General features: G+C 30.0%; 2 protein-coding genes across 2 annotated transcripts in view; one reads left to right on the forward strand and one right to left on the reverse strand.

The window, feature by feature from the left end:
• Positions 1 to 11,724, forward strand: part of LOC113374851 (neuronal PAS domain-containing protein 4-like) — a 29,029-nt gene extending 17,305 nt beyond the window's left edge. Inside the window, exons 8-10 of the mRNA XM_026614815.1 lie at positions 783 to 936; positions 3,290 to 3,483; positions 11,576 to 11,724. Coding sequence (XP_026470600.1) covers positions 783 to 936; positions 3,290 to 3,483; positions 11,576 to 11,724 — 497 coding nt within the window. The remainder of the gene's footprint in view (positions 1 to 782; positions 937 to 3,289; positions 3,484 to 11,575) is intronic.
• Positions 11,725 to 15,587: 3,863 nt separating this feature from the next.
• Positions 15,588 to 17,256, reverse strand: LOC113374852 (protein neuralized-like). Its single transcript, XM_026614816.1, has 2 exons — positions 16,081 to 17,256; positions 15,588 to 15,776 (listed from the first exon to the last, which is right to left on the reverse strand). The coding sequence occupies exons 1-2, from the start codon at positions 17,254 to 17,256 to the stop codon at positions 15,588 to 15,590; spliced, it is 1,365 nt and encodes a 454-aa protein (XP_026470601.1).
• Between the last annotated feature and the right edge of the window lie 3,034 nt (positions 17,257 to 20,290).

Consider the following 20,290-nt stretch of genomic DNA (forward strand, 5'->3'; position numbering starts at 1 on the left):
ACGATAATAGCATTTTATAATTACTTCGTTTAACTATATTTGTATATGTTTCATCATATATAGTTTCATCTGAAATAAATTAGGGTAGGGCGAGACACAAAGGTTCAATTTGACTTTGAGCAATTATATTGTAAAAACCAAACCAATTACATCCCAAAAATAAATATTAAACAAATATCATTGTGAAAATGTGTGTCTCTCTTCTTCAAACATTGTTGTTAAATTCTCAGTTTCTCAGTTTCACTGGTTTTTGAGTTATCGGCGGTGGACCTTTTTACCCGCGGACCTTTTTTACCCGCGGAAGCCCCGCTCTACCCTATCTGCTCTAAGTAACTAACTATGAAATTGCTCATGATCTCACAAAATAATTAGCGTTTTTTACGAACAAATATAGATTCTAACTATATGTTGTTATTCCAATACCACAAAAAAGATATGTTATAAATCAGATATTAATTTATTTGTATGTTTTACATTTGTCATAGCTTTCATTGCAGCGCGGCCTCATAGACCGCGGTGGGAATGTAGGTCACGAAAATATATGGTAGGAAGTGCTTTCTTATAATTATTGCACATTTAAGAGTATCAAATGCCCTTATACATATTTAATTTGAACACACCTGATTTATCAAATAATGTTGCTGTAAGTAGATTTTCAACTATCATGAAAATTAGATTCTTTTGTTTGCACACATCATGCATCCGCAGTGTAGAAATATTTCTTATATAATATAATATATAATTCGTAATAATAATTCTTTAATTTTATATTTTATTATTAGTAACGCAGTCGGAACAGGATCGATCGTGTATTCTGCTGCTACGGATGCAGAGGCGCACGGGCGACTGGTTGTGGGTGCATTGCGTTCTTCAGGTTAAAGACGGGGCTGACAGCGCGCAGCAGCCGGTCATAGTCTGCACGAATCAAGTTCTAAGGTAAATCATCATAAAAGCCACCTATATTCAACCATTTCCGAAAAAATGCATAGAATTATCACCACATATAATATATATTTTATATGGTTTATACCAAAATACTATAATATCACTTATTTATCTATGTATAATATATACACAAATATTTATAATTAGTTGGTATTGGTATTTTGCCTTGAGGCAAGTTACATGAACTTTCCGATATGTGTAAATGATCGGCTTAATCAATAAAATATAAATTAATTTATGAGTGATTAAAAGTATTTTGAATCGATTTATCACATATCATTGAAAATGAACGAACACTACTCTATCGTTATACCAAGTAAATCGTCTAATGTTAATTTTAAAAAACGTCAAAAAAAACTACTCATTTTCTCTAAGTTTGATGAATTTTTAAAATTAAGTTACTTGTCGTAAGGCCGTAATATTTCAGTAAGTTCTATAAGACCATGATATATATTGCCAAAAAAAGTTTTTTTCAACAATTAATTACAAGAACGGCTCGGTAGATTTTCACCCAAGACTAATCAGTATCATTCCCAATTAATATCTTTCGAACAGTTTTGATTTTTTTTAAATTGATTCGGTAGTATAAGCCTAAATCTGGACGAAAAGTTTAACACTTTTTTTTCAAACTACAAAGAAACGGCTTGGCAGATCGTCGCACAAAACTGACAAACGATAGTACTCATTGGGATACATCGAATGGTTTTTAAATTTCTGAAATCGGTTCAGACGTTTTTAAACAAACATCGATGAAAGGTCTAATTTTGGCAAATGCCAAAAAACGATACTAACTTTTGCAAACTTCGAAGAATTTTTAAAATTAAACGACTTGTCGAAGGCCCTAATATTTTAGTATGCTCTATAAGACTATGGTATCTACCGTCTAAAAAAATAATAATAAACATAGTCGAAATTTTTTTTTAACACTTTATTACAAGAAAACAGCCCGGCCGATCTTTACCAAAAACTAATCAGGTCGATTCCCAATCAATATCTTTCGAACGGTTTTTGAATTTTCAAAATTGATTCAGAATTGCGGGCTGAAACGTGGACGAAAAATTTTTCATATTTCTGCTATTTACAAAGAAACGGCTTGGCTGATCGTCGCGCAAAATTGATAAACGCTAGTCCTCATCGAGATAAATCCAATGGCTTTTAAATTTTAGAAATCGGTCCAGTCGTTTTTGAGAAAACGTCGATTTACGGCAAAAAATCTTTTCCAAATTTGGTCTCATTCGATTCAGAATGGCTTGAAACGTCAAGAAAACAAAATTAGCGAATCGGATTTTTTGATGCAAGTATAAACTTCTCCTTTGGGAAGTTAAAAATATTGCTATAAATCTAATCAGCATGATATAATTGACAGCAGTTAGGTTTAAACTCCAAAATCCATAAATTTTGGATTTAAACTATTTTTGATTTTATAATATTATATATCGTAAATTAGAATGCTGAACGCGGGAACATTGATTATTAAATGGAACATTGGTTAACTACTGGATGCGATAAGGAAATAATCGAATGCATATTGGTAAAATAGTGCCTTCTACAGACCTTCATCATAGAAAAAAGATAAAATGGCGGGACGAGCAACAACAATAATCATAAAATGCAACGATTGCACTTATCTTCTTTTCTGCTGACATTTTCATTTTGAGACGATATTAACATTACACCACTATGGGCTGAATTTTGGTTTCATGAGCACATCAAAAAAATTAGGGAAACAAAAATCAGTTGTTATAATAATTAAAAAAAACAGTTTAAACATTGTTTGTGGTATTAATTATGGGAATTTAAAGTCACGGTGGCCTATTTAATTCGCGCTTCTGTTTATGAAAATCTTATTTCAAATTAAAAAGCGCAGCAAAGGTCATCAAAATTAGCATTGGTTGTCTTGACGACATTATAGAATTAAGATTAATGCGTCACTTTGTAAAACAAGCCATAATTATTTGGTAAAATTTCGAAAAATTTGGATTGTGACGTGAAAGATACGTGGGCTATAATAAGTGTATAGTGTATACTTTTTAAAATTCGTGTAAAACGGCAGATAATGCTTAATTAAAAAATAGTACTTGGATGGAATTATTAGTAGAACCGAGATCAGGGGAGGCAGTTTTAATATAATTAGTACAATAATCGTGTTCGCCTAATATTTATTTGGACAGTCCAATAATTATGTGATATTTATTTATACAACGGGAAAAAGCAGTAATTTCATCAAATTACAATGTCATGCATCCCTGGTTTGATTGAATTTGGACAAGATAAAATATGGATATCAACATTTTTCAAAAATATTTTGCGTATATCATAACAATAAGTATTTATATATTGATAGTGATCGAGAAGCGGCAGTTTTGCGCCTGAATGGTTGGCTGTATAGTTTCTACTCTGTACAAAATAAGTTGCAATACGAGCTTTCCTTCGATGTACCAAAATCAGGCGGATCACAACATTCGGGATCTGCCTATGCATCGACTGCCTATTACCCAGGACATATGAGTATTCCTGCACAGCATCAATTAACTCCAGGTATGCATATTTAGTTGTATTATTGATTTAATTTATAGTGGAAAGCCGGGAAATAAATAAGCGTGAAACTAAATGAATCACGTACCACTGATTACTATAGTAGATAGATAGAATAGATCGTTATTATAATTTAAGTTAGTTTTTAAAAGTTGAAATAAAAAATTTGAAGTTCCTAATTAGAATTTTAGTTACCAACAATTAGTTGAAAATGCAAAATTTAAATTGTAACATAATAATAAGTTGTCAAATATCTCCCTTCCGCTTTTTTGCTCTTGGTTTATAATACAAAAAGGCGGAAGGGAGATATTTGACAACCTAATATATAAATAAACACACACACATATATATATATATATATATATATATATATATATATGTGTGTGGGTGTACATAATATTATAATTATGAACCTGTATACGGACATATCGTCGTCAAATGTTACCAAGAGTCTTCTTCTTCAACTGCTATCCTCTGATTATACCCTTGCTTCATTTTTTCTTTTTTTTCTTGCTTCATCCACTTTACCACAAACAAACCGTATGTGTTCCAATTTTAAAACCAGTCTGTAACAAAAATTATATGAGTTATTTCATTAGTTGATAATATTATTGACTTCAACTGAAAACTTATGCTAAATATTTGGCTAATTTTGTTTGTTCGGAATATTGTTTAAATAAAAAGTTACATTCTCACGATCAGATTTGATAATGATATACAGTAAAAAAACAGATATATAATGCATTTCAATATCTTAAAAGTTTATAAACAATTTAATGATATAGATGTTGTTCTCAAGATGCAAATCATCTATGTATGTATATGTTTAATCGTAGCTACTTTAAACGCATACTATTATGTTGTGGATGAGGTCACGTATCTGCTGCTGTTCTTACCTTCTCTTTTTAACTTATGACCCGCCTTTCTTTGCAGACTTAAGGTCAGAGGCGTATCAGTGATTCTATGTGAAATAAACTTTTAATGATAGCTTATATAACCCGAAGTTTTTAACATATAATGATTGAAATTTTAACACGAAAAATTGTGATCGATTAAAATAATTAGTATTTAGAGATAAATAGATGTACATGTGTAAATATCCATGCAGTATACCGAGTATTTACCTTACGTGCGGTTTTTAATTTGCACACTTTGCTTAAATTATTGTGGTTTCAAAAATATAAGCCTTTTTAACTTCCCGTAGGGTAAGTTATTGTAATGGGCTGAAAATCGGAATTGAAAATTTTTACATTTCTCGACGTTTTGAAGGTTTCTGAACATTTTGGCATACCTCAGAAAAAATGAATGTGTGTGTGTGTGTATGTATGTATGGATACAAATTTCCAGTCACGTTTTAGGGCGCACGGATCAACCGATTTGAATGGTTCAAAAAACATTCGATTTCTATTGATAGGGAAAAGAGCTGATTAGTTTTTGGCAAAGGCAGGTCCAGCCATTTCGGAGATACGGAGCAAAGAGTGCAGGAAATAGAAATCGACTTTTTGAGAAAACGGAGTATCCGATTTGAATGATCTAAAAAACATTCAATTAGTAATGACTGGGAGAAGTGTTTATTAGATTTTGGCAAAGGCAGGCCCAGCCATTTTGAAGATACGGAGCTAAATATGTAAAAAATGGCAGTTCTTGAGAGAACCAAACGTCCGATTTAAATGAATCAAAGAACTTTCTGCTTGTCTTAACAAAATAATTGATTTTGGAAAAAAAAAATTTTGTTCCATTTTTTTTTTTTTTTTTTTTTAGTTTTTTGTACTTCGAAAATATTTCAGATTTTATTTTTAATTCTGACTATAGTTCTATATACTTTACAAATAATTTCAACTCTGCAATTCAGTTTATATAATTCTTATAAATATTAGACAATGTTACAATATTTTATAATAGTCTATTTGAAAACATTCAGTATTACTCAAACATTTCGTTACGGTACGGGAAGTTCCAGCAATTTGCCTTAAGGCACGATGCCATAATTGCCTCAAGACAGAATTAGACTTACAGCTAGTTTATATTTTACATAAAAATTTTATACATTATCTCCAGATATTCTGCTATAGAAAATATCGATCATTATAAAATCGAGTCGTAACACAAAGTAATGTGTAGCTTGAGTGCTAAGGTGACCATACGCCCCGGTTTGGCCGGGACAGTCCCGGATTTCCACCTTGTGTCCCGGGTTTAGACTTTTTGTCCCGGATAAGCCCAGTTTTTTTCAAAAATTATTAGTTAAATTAACAAACATTATGAAAACAAACGAACAAATGCTAAATTTTTCCAATTAATTATGAAGAAATTAGATAGAACATATAGATCGTAATTATAAGATATATTATAAACATAGATAAAAACTTATTACAAAAGTCCGCAATTCTGACTCAAAAAAAAGATTCATATAAAAAAAAAACATATAAATAGCACTTGTTATTAGCATAACCGGATTAACATAACTAAAAATTGCCAAAAAAAAAAATTTGGTCACTTTAGTAGTACTGACCTAGAGCAAGTCAGTGACCTGAGTTAAACTCCATGGTCGATTCAGGGAAGAATAGTGTGGGAGATTTCCCATTGCAATAGGGTACTCCAAGGCGCAATGATCAACCGCACGAAGTCGTGTACTCAAAACCGTGAGTTCAAATACCACTCTACAACCTGACATCATGCTGCAGTGATGTTCATTTTCACTTCAAAATACAGATCAAAAATATGTTTCCAATTGAAAATGGCCGATTTTGGGCACTGCGGTATGAAAGAGCAACGGGAAACCTTTCACGCTATTTTTCGAGTTGGAACGGAAAACCTTTCACGAGTTGGAATTTTAACCCAGCTCATAAACCTGCCCTAGGCATTATGTTTTTAACATAGTCTTATAGAATAAGTGTAATGGGCGGACGTTATTAACCCCAAAATTTAACCATTTAAAAAAATTATTCAAAAATAACTAGTATATTTCAATCTTAAATCAACCTTCAATAACTTCACACATTATCTGACCCAAATCATTAAAGCTGATATCTCAGTGCCAATAAATGATTTAAATAATTCAATAATTTTGTTCCTGTTTGATTGAAATCTGCTTCAATATTTGGATTTATAAGACCACAAAATTACGGAACTTATCAATCATATGCCTGAAGAAGTACCCACAAAGTAATATAATCACACACTTATTATTAATTAAAAATATTCAATGGTTTAATAACAGCAAACTTTATGTAGAAGTATTTAACATTTCAGTGAGACATAATTGAGAAGCTTTCATACATTTGAAGGCGTATAAAATCGAACTAAGTTTTGAAAATAAAAAGACCATTAAGAGTGAACATGACATAACGAATAGTCGAACACAAATATATATGTTTTATACTTCCCTGAGTCGAGTTGGAGTTTAACTCAGCTCACGGACCTGCCCTAGGGCAGTACTACCCATTATTTTATTTTATTTTATTTTATATATATATATATATATATATATATATAACCATTATCGGGTCATGGTTTATTTGTTATACTCCTCCGAAATGGCTTGACCGATTTTTATGAAATTATGTACCTACATTCAGAAAGACTTGGAATCGGCTAACATCTATTTTCGTGGTAAAGGTTATTCACTTCTAAGACTTTTTTTATTTTTTGAACCAATTACTTTCATTTTTTTTTTAAATATAATATAAATTAAATTATAGTTACATTCATTAGTACTGAGAATCGGCTAAATCCACGTGGTGGTATTCATCTTTTTTTTTTTTTTTAATTTTTTGACCTAATTTATCACTCTTCCGCTCTTCTTTGAAATAATCATTTTAGTAACCTAATCATTTTTCATCCCGCTTTCAGTCAGTGAATGATGATCCAATATTGTTAGCATGGCAATTATAATCTGCTAATATAAACGTTATTTGTTTAAGTTGTAAAATGAATATTTCATTTTCTTATTCTCTAAATCAAATCAACATAATTTGTTATAATTTATGGACGTTATTCCTAGGTTCAACATAAGTTATGCTATTCATAAAAAGGAAGCAAAAATAAAACTATTGCACATTAAAAACATACAAACAAATATTTTGCTACCGTTGTATCTTAACAAATTCATCTAGCAAATAATGTATAACAGATTTAATTCTCATTCTCTATTATTTCGTTCTACTTATACCATGAAAAAATAAATTTGATTTGAAATCATTGACATATTATATATTTTATTACAGTAAAGTGATAGAAACGACAGCTAAGTTTTAAGAAGCAAAAATAATCAGAAATAATTAGCAAATGTCTGCGTTTCCTATAGTCATTGGGGTAAGTTTTTACACGCTTTGTATATACCTAAATGTTTTATAACATAGTTTTTGTAGCTCAATTCATAACATATTTAAACTTTTATCAGATAATAATCATATACCAATATTATATAACGTTTTTTTAATTATTTTATTCTGCGATCTGTTTATACAAAACAATGAGCAAAGATTATTGTTTATACAGAACAATGACCTATTCCACCATTGTAACAAAGGTCTACAATTCTAAAATCTTCTACTTCATCCAGTTCAAAAAAAAAAAAAAAAATAGAAATCTTCAAAGTGTGGCGCCTACAACGCTGCTCCAAATGTATAGGCATGAAATGGCACATAAATATATGATACAGTATGATTTTCAATATATAAATTACCATAGTTATACGATGAAATAAAAAGTTCTGAGCTTTCTCTGTTACATGACTCCAACAAGCCATATAGTAAGTTCTATAAGACCATAGTATATATCGCCAAAAAAAGTTCCATAAAAATCGGCTTAATTTTTTTTTTTCAACAGTTAATTACAAGAAAACGGCTCGGTAGATTTTCACCTAAAACTAATCTGTATCAATCCCAACTAATGTCTCTTGAACAGTTTTTGATTTTTTTAAATCGATTCGGTAGTATGAGCTTAAATGTGGACAAAAAGTTTAACACTTTTTTCCAAATTGCAAAGAAACGGCTTGGCAGATCGTCGCACAGAATTGACAAACAATAGTCCTCATCGAGATACATCAAATGGCTTTTAAATTTCTGAAATCGGTTCAGGTGTATTTGAATAAACGTCGATGAAATTACTAATTTTGACAAATGCCAAAAAAGACAATACCATTTTAAAGTTAAACCAATTGTCGTAGGACCGTAATATTTTAGTATGATATAGAAGACTATGGTATCTACCGTCAAAAAAATAATAATAAAAATCGTCGAAAAAATTTTTTTTAACACTTTATTACAAGAAAACGGCCCGACCGATCTTTACCAAAAACTAATCAGCACGATTCCCAACCAATATCTTTCGAACGGTTTTTGAATTTTCATAATCGATTCAGAATTGCGGGCTAAAACGTGGACGAAGATTTTTTCACTTTTCTGCTATTTATAAAGAAACGTCTCGGCCGATCATCGCACAAAACTGACAAACGATAGTCCTCATCGAGATACATCAAGTGGCTTTTAAATTTTTGAAATCGATTCAGCCGTTTTTGAGAAAACGGCGATTTACGGCAAAAAATCTGTTGATGCATACGCACACACACATACTTTTTCCAAATTTGATCTCATTCGATTCAGAATGGCTTGAAACGTCGAGAATACATAAAATTAGCGAATCGGATTTTCTGATGAAAACAAACTTCTCCTTCGGGAAGATAAAAAATGGTCTATCTCAAAAACACACCAAGAACCAACAAAAGTTATCGAGAATTTTTTAGAAAACATTTAACATAAATTAGAAGACTAACGATTTTCATTTAGGACAGAATAAAAAAATAAACTTTATATTTCATCAATATTCAATGTATATAAATAGATGCTAATGACTCGTGTTGAATATTTGATGTACATTACAATTTTTCAATATTTATTGATTTTAAAAATTTTGATTTCGATTTTCAAAATATGTTTCATCATCAAAATTAACAAACCTAAGTATATGTATAAACATATTAAATGTATTTATGATAAAATATTTTAAATTAATAAATTATTCATAGTTCCAGATTGCATTTATGTTATATAATTTTAGGCAAGCATAATTTGCCTAGTCTTTTAATATCTAGGATAACTAACATTATTTCTAGATGAATTTGTTAAGATAAAATGGCAGCAAAATATTTCTTTTTATATTTAAAATATGTGCAATAGCTTTCCACTTGCTGCTTTTTTAAATAGCAACTTATGTTGTACATACGATTAAGTCCACAAATCGTGACACATTATGTTGATCTGATTTAGAGAATAAGAAAATGAAATATTCATTTCACACGAAATACGTAAATAGATTATAGATTATTTTTATAATACTAATCCAATACTGCGCGTGTCAGTAATAAATAAGAGTACAAATTATATTTGCTTCTTGATTAGAAGAGTGTTATCATCCCACCTCCTATATTTGAGTAGGAAAAAATCAAATGTATTAATTATTTATTGCGCAGATTTATTTAACCATTTCGCTACGAGAGTGTTTTCCGCAGGAGCTACACTGCTGTATGAGGCAGCAAACCGCCCAAGTTTTTGTTACACAAAATATTTAAAGATTTTCTAATCAATATCAATAAAAATGAATTTAAAAATTAAAACTGATACTTCGGAAGAATTAAAAATTATAATAAATTAAAAATCTTAACAATTTAACTCGGAAAGCAATGATGTCGCCCATAGGCGATACTCGTACGGTCGTGAAGCGGGTGTCGTCTATAGTCGTCGCTCGTAGTGAACGGGTTAACTATACTGATCAGTAAATTGTTTATAAAACGCATTATACATTTTATTAAATATAATTAAATATAGACGTTCTCATATCTGGAATATGAGCCGATATTCATTTCAAATGAATAGTATTTTACATTAAATGTATATGTTAGAATTAAGTAAACAATACAATTTTATAATTTATAATATTTAATTTAGTTTATTATATTTATTGTGAATATTGAATATTCATCTATTAAATTTCTAGCACGATAATTGAATATTAGGGAAATGGGTTAATTAATATGTATGTGTTAAGATAATTTAACTCCATGGGAGTTTTCAATAGGATCTAATTAAAATTGTCAAATAAATTATAAGACAGTGATTCATTTAAATTTAACGGATGAAAGTATTAAAGTTTATTTATGAAATAAATTTAAAAAATTAAGCAATGTAATATTTATTGTATTTCATAAAAATTATGTATAATATAATTAATAAATCTTATGATAGTTATCAAACTTGAATTGAAATAAATAGAATTAGATATTTAATCAATAGAATACAACATATTTATGTAGAAAATTGGAAATAAATAATAAAAGAATTTAAATTTATTTATTCAACATATTTATGCTTTTAGAAAAAATTATAAATACAAACACACAAACAAACAAACAAACACACACACACACCCATATATATATATATTTTAAATTTTTGTTATTGCTTTTCCTGGTGTGATACTGTAATAATTTCAAACTGCTGAATGATGACACACAACCATGTCGAAATGTATAAATAAATAGTTCTTTATTTATTGTTTCTTTTATTTTGACGATTGGCTGCAAATTAGCACTCAACGTCGAACAAAAAAACCTAAAAATTAATTATTATATATATATATATATATATATATATATATATATATATACATACATAATATAGTTGCTAAGATTTTACCAGTTAGTGACGTAAGTAAATTTTACTTATCCTTTACTTAATTTTACTATCCTAAGTTGCTATGTTTCCAAATATATTGTGTCACATTAGGCTGTCAGAAAGTTGTTTCAAAAGTGATACACATGGTATCGAGAGTGTTGTGAAGAGACAAAGAATGCAACCAGATAGATACCAAGTTTACCATATTCACAATATTGAGCAAACACTATGCAATAAGAACATACATCCGACAGCAGACCTGGTGAAGACACACACTAAGATTTCAAAGGTTAAAACAATTGTGAAGACTGCTTTCTGTACACGGTGTGGATTATAGTCCAGTCATTTAAGCTTAAATTAGGTATACCAAGCTGTAAGTCTGTAAATACTTGTATATTGACACCCATTGTCAATGCCATATGTAGGTTTTGAGAGAACTTTAGGGTGGCAATATACAAGTATTCACAGACTTACAGCTGGGTATCTCGAATTCCAAGGTGAACTTACAAATATGAGATTTGGATTCCACAATGCAACTCAAACTTCTCAGCACAGCATGAAGAAGGTGCAGTAAACTTGATATATTGGTAGCATCAGAGCCACACTATATATAATTGTTGTCAGTATTATACATCTAAAATTACAAATTAATTAAAAGAACCCAGCGAGTTGGAAAATATTTTCATATAATATTTAAATATGAGCTATTTAAGAAAGTACCAATGGTATTGACAGCCCTTGCACCACCATTCCTCAAAATAAAAAAAATAATTTGTTGTAATTCACATATGTTTAAGTAAAGAATAAAAACTACCAATCCACAGCCATTTGAATTGAGTATGGTAAAGTTCTCCTTAAAATAGTAAATACAAAGCTCAAATTTAGAAAATATATTTATTCAGTAGTTTAAAAATTATGAGAAAACTGTCAATCCATTCTAGCAACTGCGAGCATCTACCATGCCTGTATTAGTAATCATGCCACTCGATATATATGACAGTAGACATGATTGGTTTTACATCGTGATAGCCAAAAGGCTATTCAAGATTTATTCACTGAAAGGAAACGAGAGTGGTGATACATAGATCATACAAAGTGCGTAGTGCAAAATAAGAGCATTACGTTAATAATTCTTAATAATTTCTAATGCCTAAATACTAACTGAAAGCAGTGTCCGGAATAAATGGAGAATATTAGGAAATTCCAAATCGAATTGGGTCCGCCAATTCATGTATCAGAACAACTCTTAGATCTTAGATCCTTCTTTTTGTTTACTGACATACTTCAAACGAAAAATAGCCGTCCTTATTTAAATTTGTTAGGTTATAATCATGTTTATACTTGTTTATCTATGGTTATAATCTTATAATACGCCTGATTAGACTCGCGCTTTTTGTCACATTTAATGCCGTGTTTTAAACACAATTATATGCCAAAACTAATATTTATAAACTGATATTCACCTCAACTGCATTTGATAACGAAATCAACTACTGCAATAAAAGCTGTCAATGAACGCCATCACTTTGAACACATACATACTCTTACTTTATCTATGTTTGAACTCTTCTTTTATCTATGTTTGAACACTTATGGCATACTTCACATTTCAACAGTAGAACCAAAATTCAAACAGATTAGTGAAGAAAATAGTAAAAGGAGTAAAAGAAAGCTAAATCTTAAATTAAACAATTTCAAATATTCTTTTCAGCGGCTAAGGAAAGGCTTATGCAGATAAAGATATCTATATGCATAGATATAAACAAGAATTATTATGAAATAGAAGTATGCATATGGCACACACCAACGTTTCCGCAACAATAGGACAATGAGGGTGCGTTCGACTTGGACGCTTACGCGCTGTGAGCGCTCACGCTTATAAGCACGAATTTTTAGCGTTCGACTTGGCCGATAAGCGCTCAGAATCGATAACTAAATTCCGTTCGTTTTGGAAACTGTGAGCGTCAATAAGCATCAAAATGGCGGCAACTGGCGGTAACGGTAATTGTGTAAATTTTATTACTTTCTGTATCATTCAGCGGGATTATATAGAATTTAACAATTAATAAATAAATGAAATTTGGTTTGCTTATGCTTAATTCATATTAATATTAATATTAATATTAAAATTTAAAATTATTTAAAATTAATTAAATTTAAAATTAATTAATATTAATATTAATATTAAAAAATAATTGTGATATACAACTTGGCATTTTTGCGGGATTATAAAAATTTAACAATTAATAAATAAATGAAATTTGGTTAGCTTATGCTTAATTAATAGTAATATTAAAATTAAAATTTAAAATTATTTAAAATTAATTGAATTTAAAATTAATTAATATTAAATTAATATTAAAAAATAATTGTGATATACAACTTGGCATTTTTGCGGGATTATAAAGAATTAACAATAATAAATAAATGAAATTTGGTTAGCTTATGCTTAATTAATAGTAATATTGAAATTGAAATTTAAAATTATTTAAAATTAATTAATTTAAAATTAATTAATATCAATATTAATATGAAAAAATAATTGTGATATACAACTTGGCATTTTGCGGGATTATAAAGAATTTGACAATTAATAAATAAATGAAATGACAGATAGTAAAAACAACTGATGCTCACGCTCACACTGCCCTACCTCTGTGGCGTGAGCATATGTGAGCGCAAAATATGTGCTACGAGCATCCCATGATGGTGCTACGAGCGTACTTATGCCACACTCACGGCGTACTTATGCCACGCTCACGGCGCGCTCACAGCGCCTAAGCGTCCAAGTCGAACGCACCCTGAGTCTTATTGGTCTTATGCCTGCATTGACCTAAAAATCGCCCCTCGCTTCTTATTTGAATAACTTATTAGATCTTTATGAGAAAACTTAATTAAAAAAACTCTTTCAACATTGGACTAGATATCATTAAAAATATGAGCAAGTGAACTCTTGTCAACTCATTGTTTGTCATATTGTGAACAAAATATCAACGATTATGCATTAGATGTTATAAATAGTACTGTCTACTTCTATATAATCTTGACTTTCACATATTTTCAATATCTTTCATTGGTTTTTTACAAATTATCATTTATGGTTTCAAATCCAGAATGAAATGATATTCTATGGCCAACGCAACCATGCCCTTTCTTATTGCTTACTTTAAATGCTTCGATGAAAATGATTTTCTAATAATATAACCCTTTATATGTTTTTTTTTTCTGTAATAGTTATTTGCACATCACATTCTATAAAATTTGTTGCATTGAGAAAAGAAAATCACAGAACTTAAACATCAAAAGTTTAACAAAACCATTCTAAATACTTCTCAAAATATAATATGAGCCACTTTGTGATTAAACCTGACAGATGTTTGGTACTAAATTAATAAATATGTAAAATACACAATATAATAAATAAAAAAAATTTATTAAATAAATAAATCATATTATAAAATCTACATAATGGACTTAATATTAATACATTTTAATGTGACTAACAGGTTTAAATACTATAGTTTTTTAAAAAAAAAACAGTTATTTCGTCTAATCAATTCAATTTCCACTGTTTTTAAATATTTCAGTATTACTTCCAATAGCACACTAATAATCACAGATACTAAATTGATAATTAAAACAATGCTATCAATAACTTACATATGTAAGTAAATATTAAATTAACTTATCAGAGGAGGCCACTTTTTTTACTGACCATTTTAGTCATTTTTCAAAGCATAAAAATAAGATTATATTTTTAAATTATTTTTGATATTTCAAAATAAATAGAAATTATAATCCTTAATATTACATAAAGAATTCTGAAACATGCATTGAACTTATGTAAAAGAAGTCTGCTTCACTTAATTATTGAATTTACTTTAAAAAAACATTTATTTACTATAATAGTTGTAAATGTTACCTAAAATATATTGAATAATTGATGATTTATGTTCATTTGCATAATTGAAAACACACTTATCTTATTGTTTAAATTTTCAGTCAGAGTAAGTTATTGATTTATTAGTTGATAACATTATTTTATTTCTTTGGTAATGTTGAATGCCAGTTTTTAGTATTGGATATGAAAATTCTGATCAAGTCTCATACACTAATTAACATTATATATTTACAGAAATTAATCTATTCAGATTTGTTAATAAATTTTACAATTTTCATCAATATACTTTACACCAATAATTTATTTTTGTAAAATGCAGGATTGTTTAAATTATACGCAATCCATGTTATTAAAAATTTATACAATTTCTATATATTCATAAAAGAAATTAATCTTTGACTATGATTTTCATTCAAAATGATTTTATTAATAATTGTTTTTAACTGATACTTCTAATGTGTATGTTTTTGTAATTGAAATACATAACTACATTCATTTCTGCTAGCATGACTTATAAGTTCTTATGACATCTCTTATTACGGCACGACATAAAGGACAATGCCCGCCACCTTACCTCTCCACTGTTGTATTGCACACTCGTAGCACATGCACATGTGACCGCACATGTATAACACACAATCTATTGGATTTTCATAACATATTGTGCATTCTTCGCCAGGAAATGGTCCATTGTTGTCTATCGCAGAGCATGATGAGGAAACAGCCTGAAATAATAAAAATAAAAATTACATACTTCTAAATGCACGTTGATTAAATTAAATTATATCCCGCAAAAAATATTTAAAAATTTTGTTGTAAACATATTATCGAAATAAAATCAACAAAAAGATTAAAAGTGCCAAGCGCAGATTTGCTTTGATATATCAAAACAAAACATTTAGTAATCAGTAATTACAGCAGTTTTATGTAAATTTTGCTATGAATAACGCGCATTTTGAGTAATTTGGTCTTTAACCAAAACCAAAGGCAAAGAAGAATAATAATTTTCTAAAAATTAATTTAACTCACCTCAGGATATGAATTATTGTAATTCGATACTAGTTTCCCACTTGATCCAACATTGTTATGATGATTACTACTCGAAGACAACAAGCTAGCATGCGGAGGAGGTAAATTGACAACAAGATAGGCACCACCATTCGTCACGGATTGAACTTGCATCATATCAGTTGTGGAAGGCATTTGAATAAATCTCCCTGATGATGCTACTAGTCTCCTTTGTCGCTGTTCTGCTTGCGAATTAAAATTATTCATCGATTCCGATCCCACATTAGATGCAGAAAGACAAACGTGCAGTCGCTGCGACGGGGGTTGTACGATGGGAGGAGAAATATCGCTGGTCATTCGAACGCTTTGAGTAGAGCCATAAATATCTAGAAACGCCCATAACTGCAGGCTCTGATCCACATGCATTACAACAGTTCTAGGACCATCATTCTTACTCATATGTACTTCGCCTGTAGCAGTAACACAAAACGATATGCGATCGTCTCGTTCAGGATTTCCAGCTGTTTTCGTCACAACCCAATACTCTGGCCTATCCAACAGCATGTCAGAATCATCAGGTAAATCTGACTGAGTCAACGTAGCAGGATCGCATGACGTAAGCCCAAGAGCTAGAGCACCAACAAACATAGGCTCAGTACTCATAACATGAACAATTAGTTTTTCCCCTATGCGGATTGGCCTCGCGGTGAAAACATATCCCTGTGAAAATTCGGTCTCTACACGGCTTGCAATTGTGCGATCAGCCGAAAATCGAACGTTGCGGCCTCGAACCCAGTGGAATGGCATTGAACTAGACGATGCTGGTGATGGTGCAGCTGGAAGTGTAAATCGCGGTGCAGGAAGTTCCTCATGTACGGTCAATGTCTGCATAGAAGAAATAACACCACTGAACTCAGAATCCGTATAGGGTCTTTCATAGGACGTGTCGACTTGAATCCTTGGGTCTAAGAACTCGATACCAGTGCAATTGCCGTATACATCTATTAGCGTCCATAATGGCGATCTAGTCTCTACACCGCTAAAAAAGATTCCCTTCTCATCACCGTTGACCCCAAAGTGTACATCTCCGGTGGCATTCACATAATAAAATAAGACATTATTTTTCTCACAAAACCGTTCAGCTAAAGCTTTCGCCCAATAGCCTGGTTTGTTGGTGAGTGAGATCTGGACATGCATACTTAGGCAAAGCATGCTTCAGAGATGATGGGTCATTAGAAGTGAATCCAAATCGTATAACGCCACTCCAGTTGTCGGATATTTCGGAAAATTTGACATAAACGCGTTCGCCGATACGCACCGGACGCGCCGAGAAGGTTATCCCCTTGCAGAAACTTTCGCATCTGCGTGCGCAGGTGCCGTCGCGAGATATCCGAATATTCTCGCCATGGACGGTGTGGAAAAGAAGTGGCGTCAAATTGTTAGGGCCTGGACAGGATACTGAAGAACTTCGTGGTACTGAAAATTAAAAAATGGTGTCATTTTAGTATATTTACATATATCAATATATTATCTAATGAAATATATCATATATTCAAATTTATGCACACACAGTTATATTTAGTTAGAAAACTAAAAAGTTTTTAAATATAATTTAAATGGCAAAATTAACGTCAGCTAGTACACACACACCCTATATAGATATGTGTGTGTGCGTGTGTGTGTATACAAAAGTTGACAATAGAAAAAACTACCTGGAGTGTATCGAAATGGTGCACTACGACGTCGAAATATAATAGAAGATTTCAAAGAACATGATGAACAATAATCAGCTGTTCGACGATATACGCAAGAAAAAATTCAAGGAACTGAAGATTTAGACAGGACGTTTAAAAAGCAAAATGTAGAAATGTAAACCATAAAAATGGAATGAAAAAGCGGTGAAAAAATGTGGCATTTTCATACCACGCCTTCGCACCAAACGCTAATATATTATTATCCATAGTTACAACAATAACATAAGATAAAATGCGCATATATATGCACGTATATAACCGAGTAATGTTTTTATCTATCTATCCTATCATATCCGAATGTGAAGGCCAAAAACATTTTTCAATAAGTAATTATTTAATTATTAAAGCCAATTAAATAAATAATTCTAATCAAAAATTGTGATTGATTTTAATTTCAAAGCATAGGAGTCAGTAATATTTATGATAGTATTTAATATTTTAGAAATGAAGATCTCGTTTTTTTTTGAACAGGTATATTTTCGAAACATGTGAGTAATGACCCCATGCCAAGGGCATGTATATTTTAGCAAATTTATGTCTACCAACCAGCTGTCCCACAGCTTTGCTTACTTTTGTATTTATTATATTGTACGGCACACTGTTGCGTCTTTCATGGTTAAAAAATAAATGTTAAGAATTGCCGTTTCTTTTTCTAGTTTACTGAATATGAAATAGAGTTCTATTTCCAGCATATATATTTAATTAAAAAAATATTAAGTCCAAATTATACTGGCCTCAAATTCGAATTTTATTATTTGATTTGACTAATTTCTTCTTCTAAATAAACAATTTTCCTCGATAGTAGCACTTAATTTTAAAATGTCACAAAAAATTAATTGGTTTATGCAAATTGATTTTTGTACGCAATATGTGAACGCAAACATACAGTTGACAAAATATTTAAAAAGAATATTTTTGTTATCATCTTTACCAAAAATCAGCAGGAAATGCAGTATCTATCCAAATTAAAAAAATTCAATACTATGATTTATATTTTATTGTTGTAAAGTTAGTAAATGACTTGGAAAAGAAATGTAGACTCAAATTTTTCTAAATATTGTTTAAAATTAAAGGTCAATTTTTTTTCCGGTTCCATAACACATTTTCTAAGACGTAATACGTAGAAATGCTAACATAATCCATTCATTACTTAAATAGAAAAAATTAAACAAGAAAGCTATAATGTTAAAGTGTATATGAATATCGACTTGCAACTATTAATTACAATAAAAAATATTTCTGTCTGTTGTAAATTATGTAATAATAATAGTCACGAATTAATGAAATACTTTGAAAGTACAATTTCATTGCAATCGTTTTAGATTTAAATGGTAGTAGCATTTAAATAAAATTTGAAATGTATTTGATTAAGGATTGAAACCAATTTCCAAATGATATTTTCAAAAAAATATTACAAATAACTTCTTTTTCTTATTTCTCATCTTTATGAAAAGAATATATCCGAGAGAGCTCATTTCAGAATTGCTTTTTGTTAGTACATACTAATATTTATTATTCAAATAAGCAAACGAGAAATCTATAATCTTGGATGAAAGTCGATACTTACAAATATTAGTTCTAATAAAATATATTTCTGGTATTGTAAATTACAGTAATAATGGCCCCGAAATAATGAATAATTTCGAAAGTATATATTATTGCAACGTTTTAGATTTGAATGAAAAATTAAATTTAAATATAATTTAAAATTCGAAACAAATTTCATAGATCATTTTCAAAAAAAAATTATAAACTTTTGGCTATAAAATCTTGTTTATATGGTAAGTTATTTATTGCAATCGTTTTAGATCTAAAAGTAGCAGCATATAATTGAAATTTGAACTTCAAAATATATTTAACATTAAATTAAAAATTTGAAACAAATTCCATATACTATTTTAAATATTTTTTTAGAAAAATATGTTAGTTTTTATAACCATTTGGCAATAGAATTTTATCTTTATTAGAGAATATAGCCCTATAGAGTAAGTTATAGTAATAAATGAAATTATTTATATATCTTTATGTTTCTAAGGTTTCTGAATATTTTGGCATACCGTAGAAAAAATATGACGTATGTGTGTGTGTGTGCGGATACAAATTTTCGTCGACGATTTCGGGAACACCGATCAACCGATTTGAATAATTCAAAAAACATTCGATTCGTATTGATAAGAAGACTGATTAGTTTTTGGAGAAGGCAGGTCTATCCGTTCCGAAGATACGGGGCAAAAAGTGCTAAAAACGGTAATTCAGTTTTTAAGAGAACGGAGCGTCCGATTTAATAATTCAAAAAACATTTTACTTGTATTGACAAGAGATGAACTGATTAATTTTTGGAGAGGCAGGGCCGTCCAGCATTTAGGGACTCTCAATAAAAATAAGTTAAAAAAAATGTCGTTTGGCGGTCAAAAATGTTTATTGGGATATGTGCATCAAATTATCAGATATTTTATAGAGATTTTAATAATGTGTAC

This window comes from Ctenocephalides felis, unplaced genomic scaffold (assembly GCF_003426905.1).
Source record: "Ctenocephalides felis isolate EL2017-DRISC unplaced genomic scaffold, ASM342690v1 CF-g0.4_SCAFFOLD_01886, whole genome shotgun sequence".
Classification (NCBI taxonomy): domain Eukaryota; kingdom Metazoa; phylum Arthropoda; class Insecta; order Siphonaptera; family Pulicidae; genus Ctenocephalides; species Ctenocephalides felis.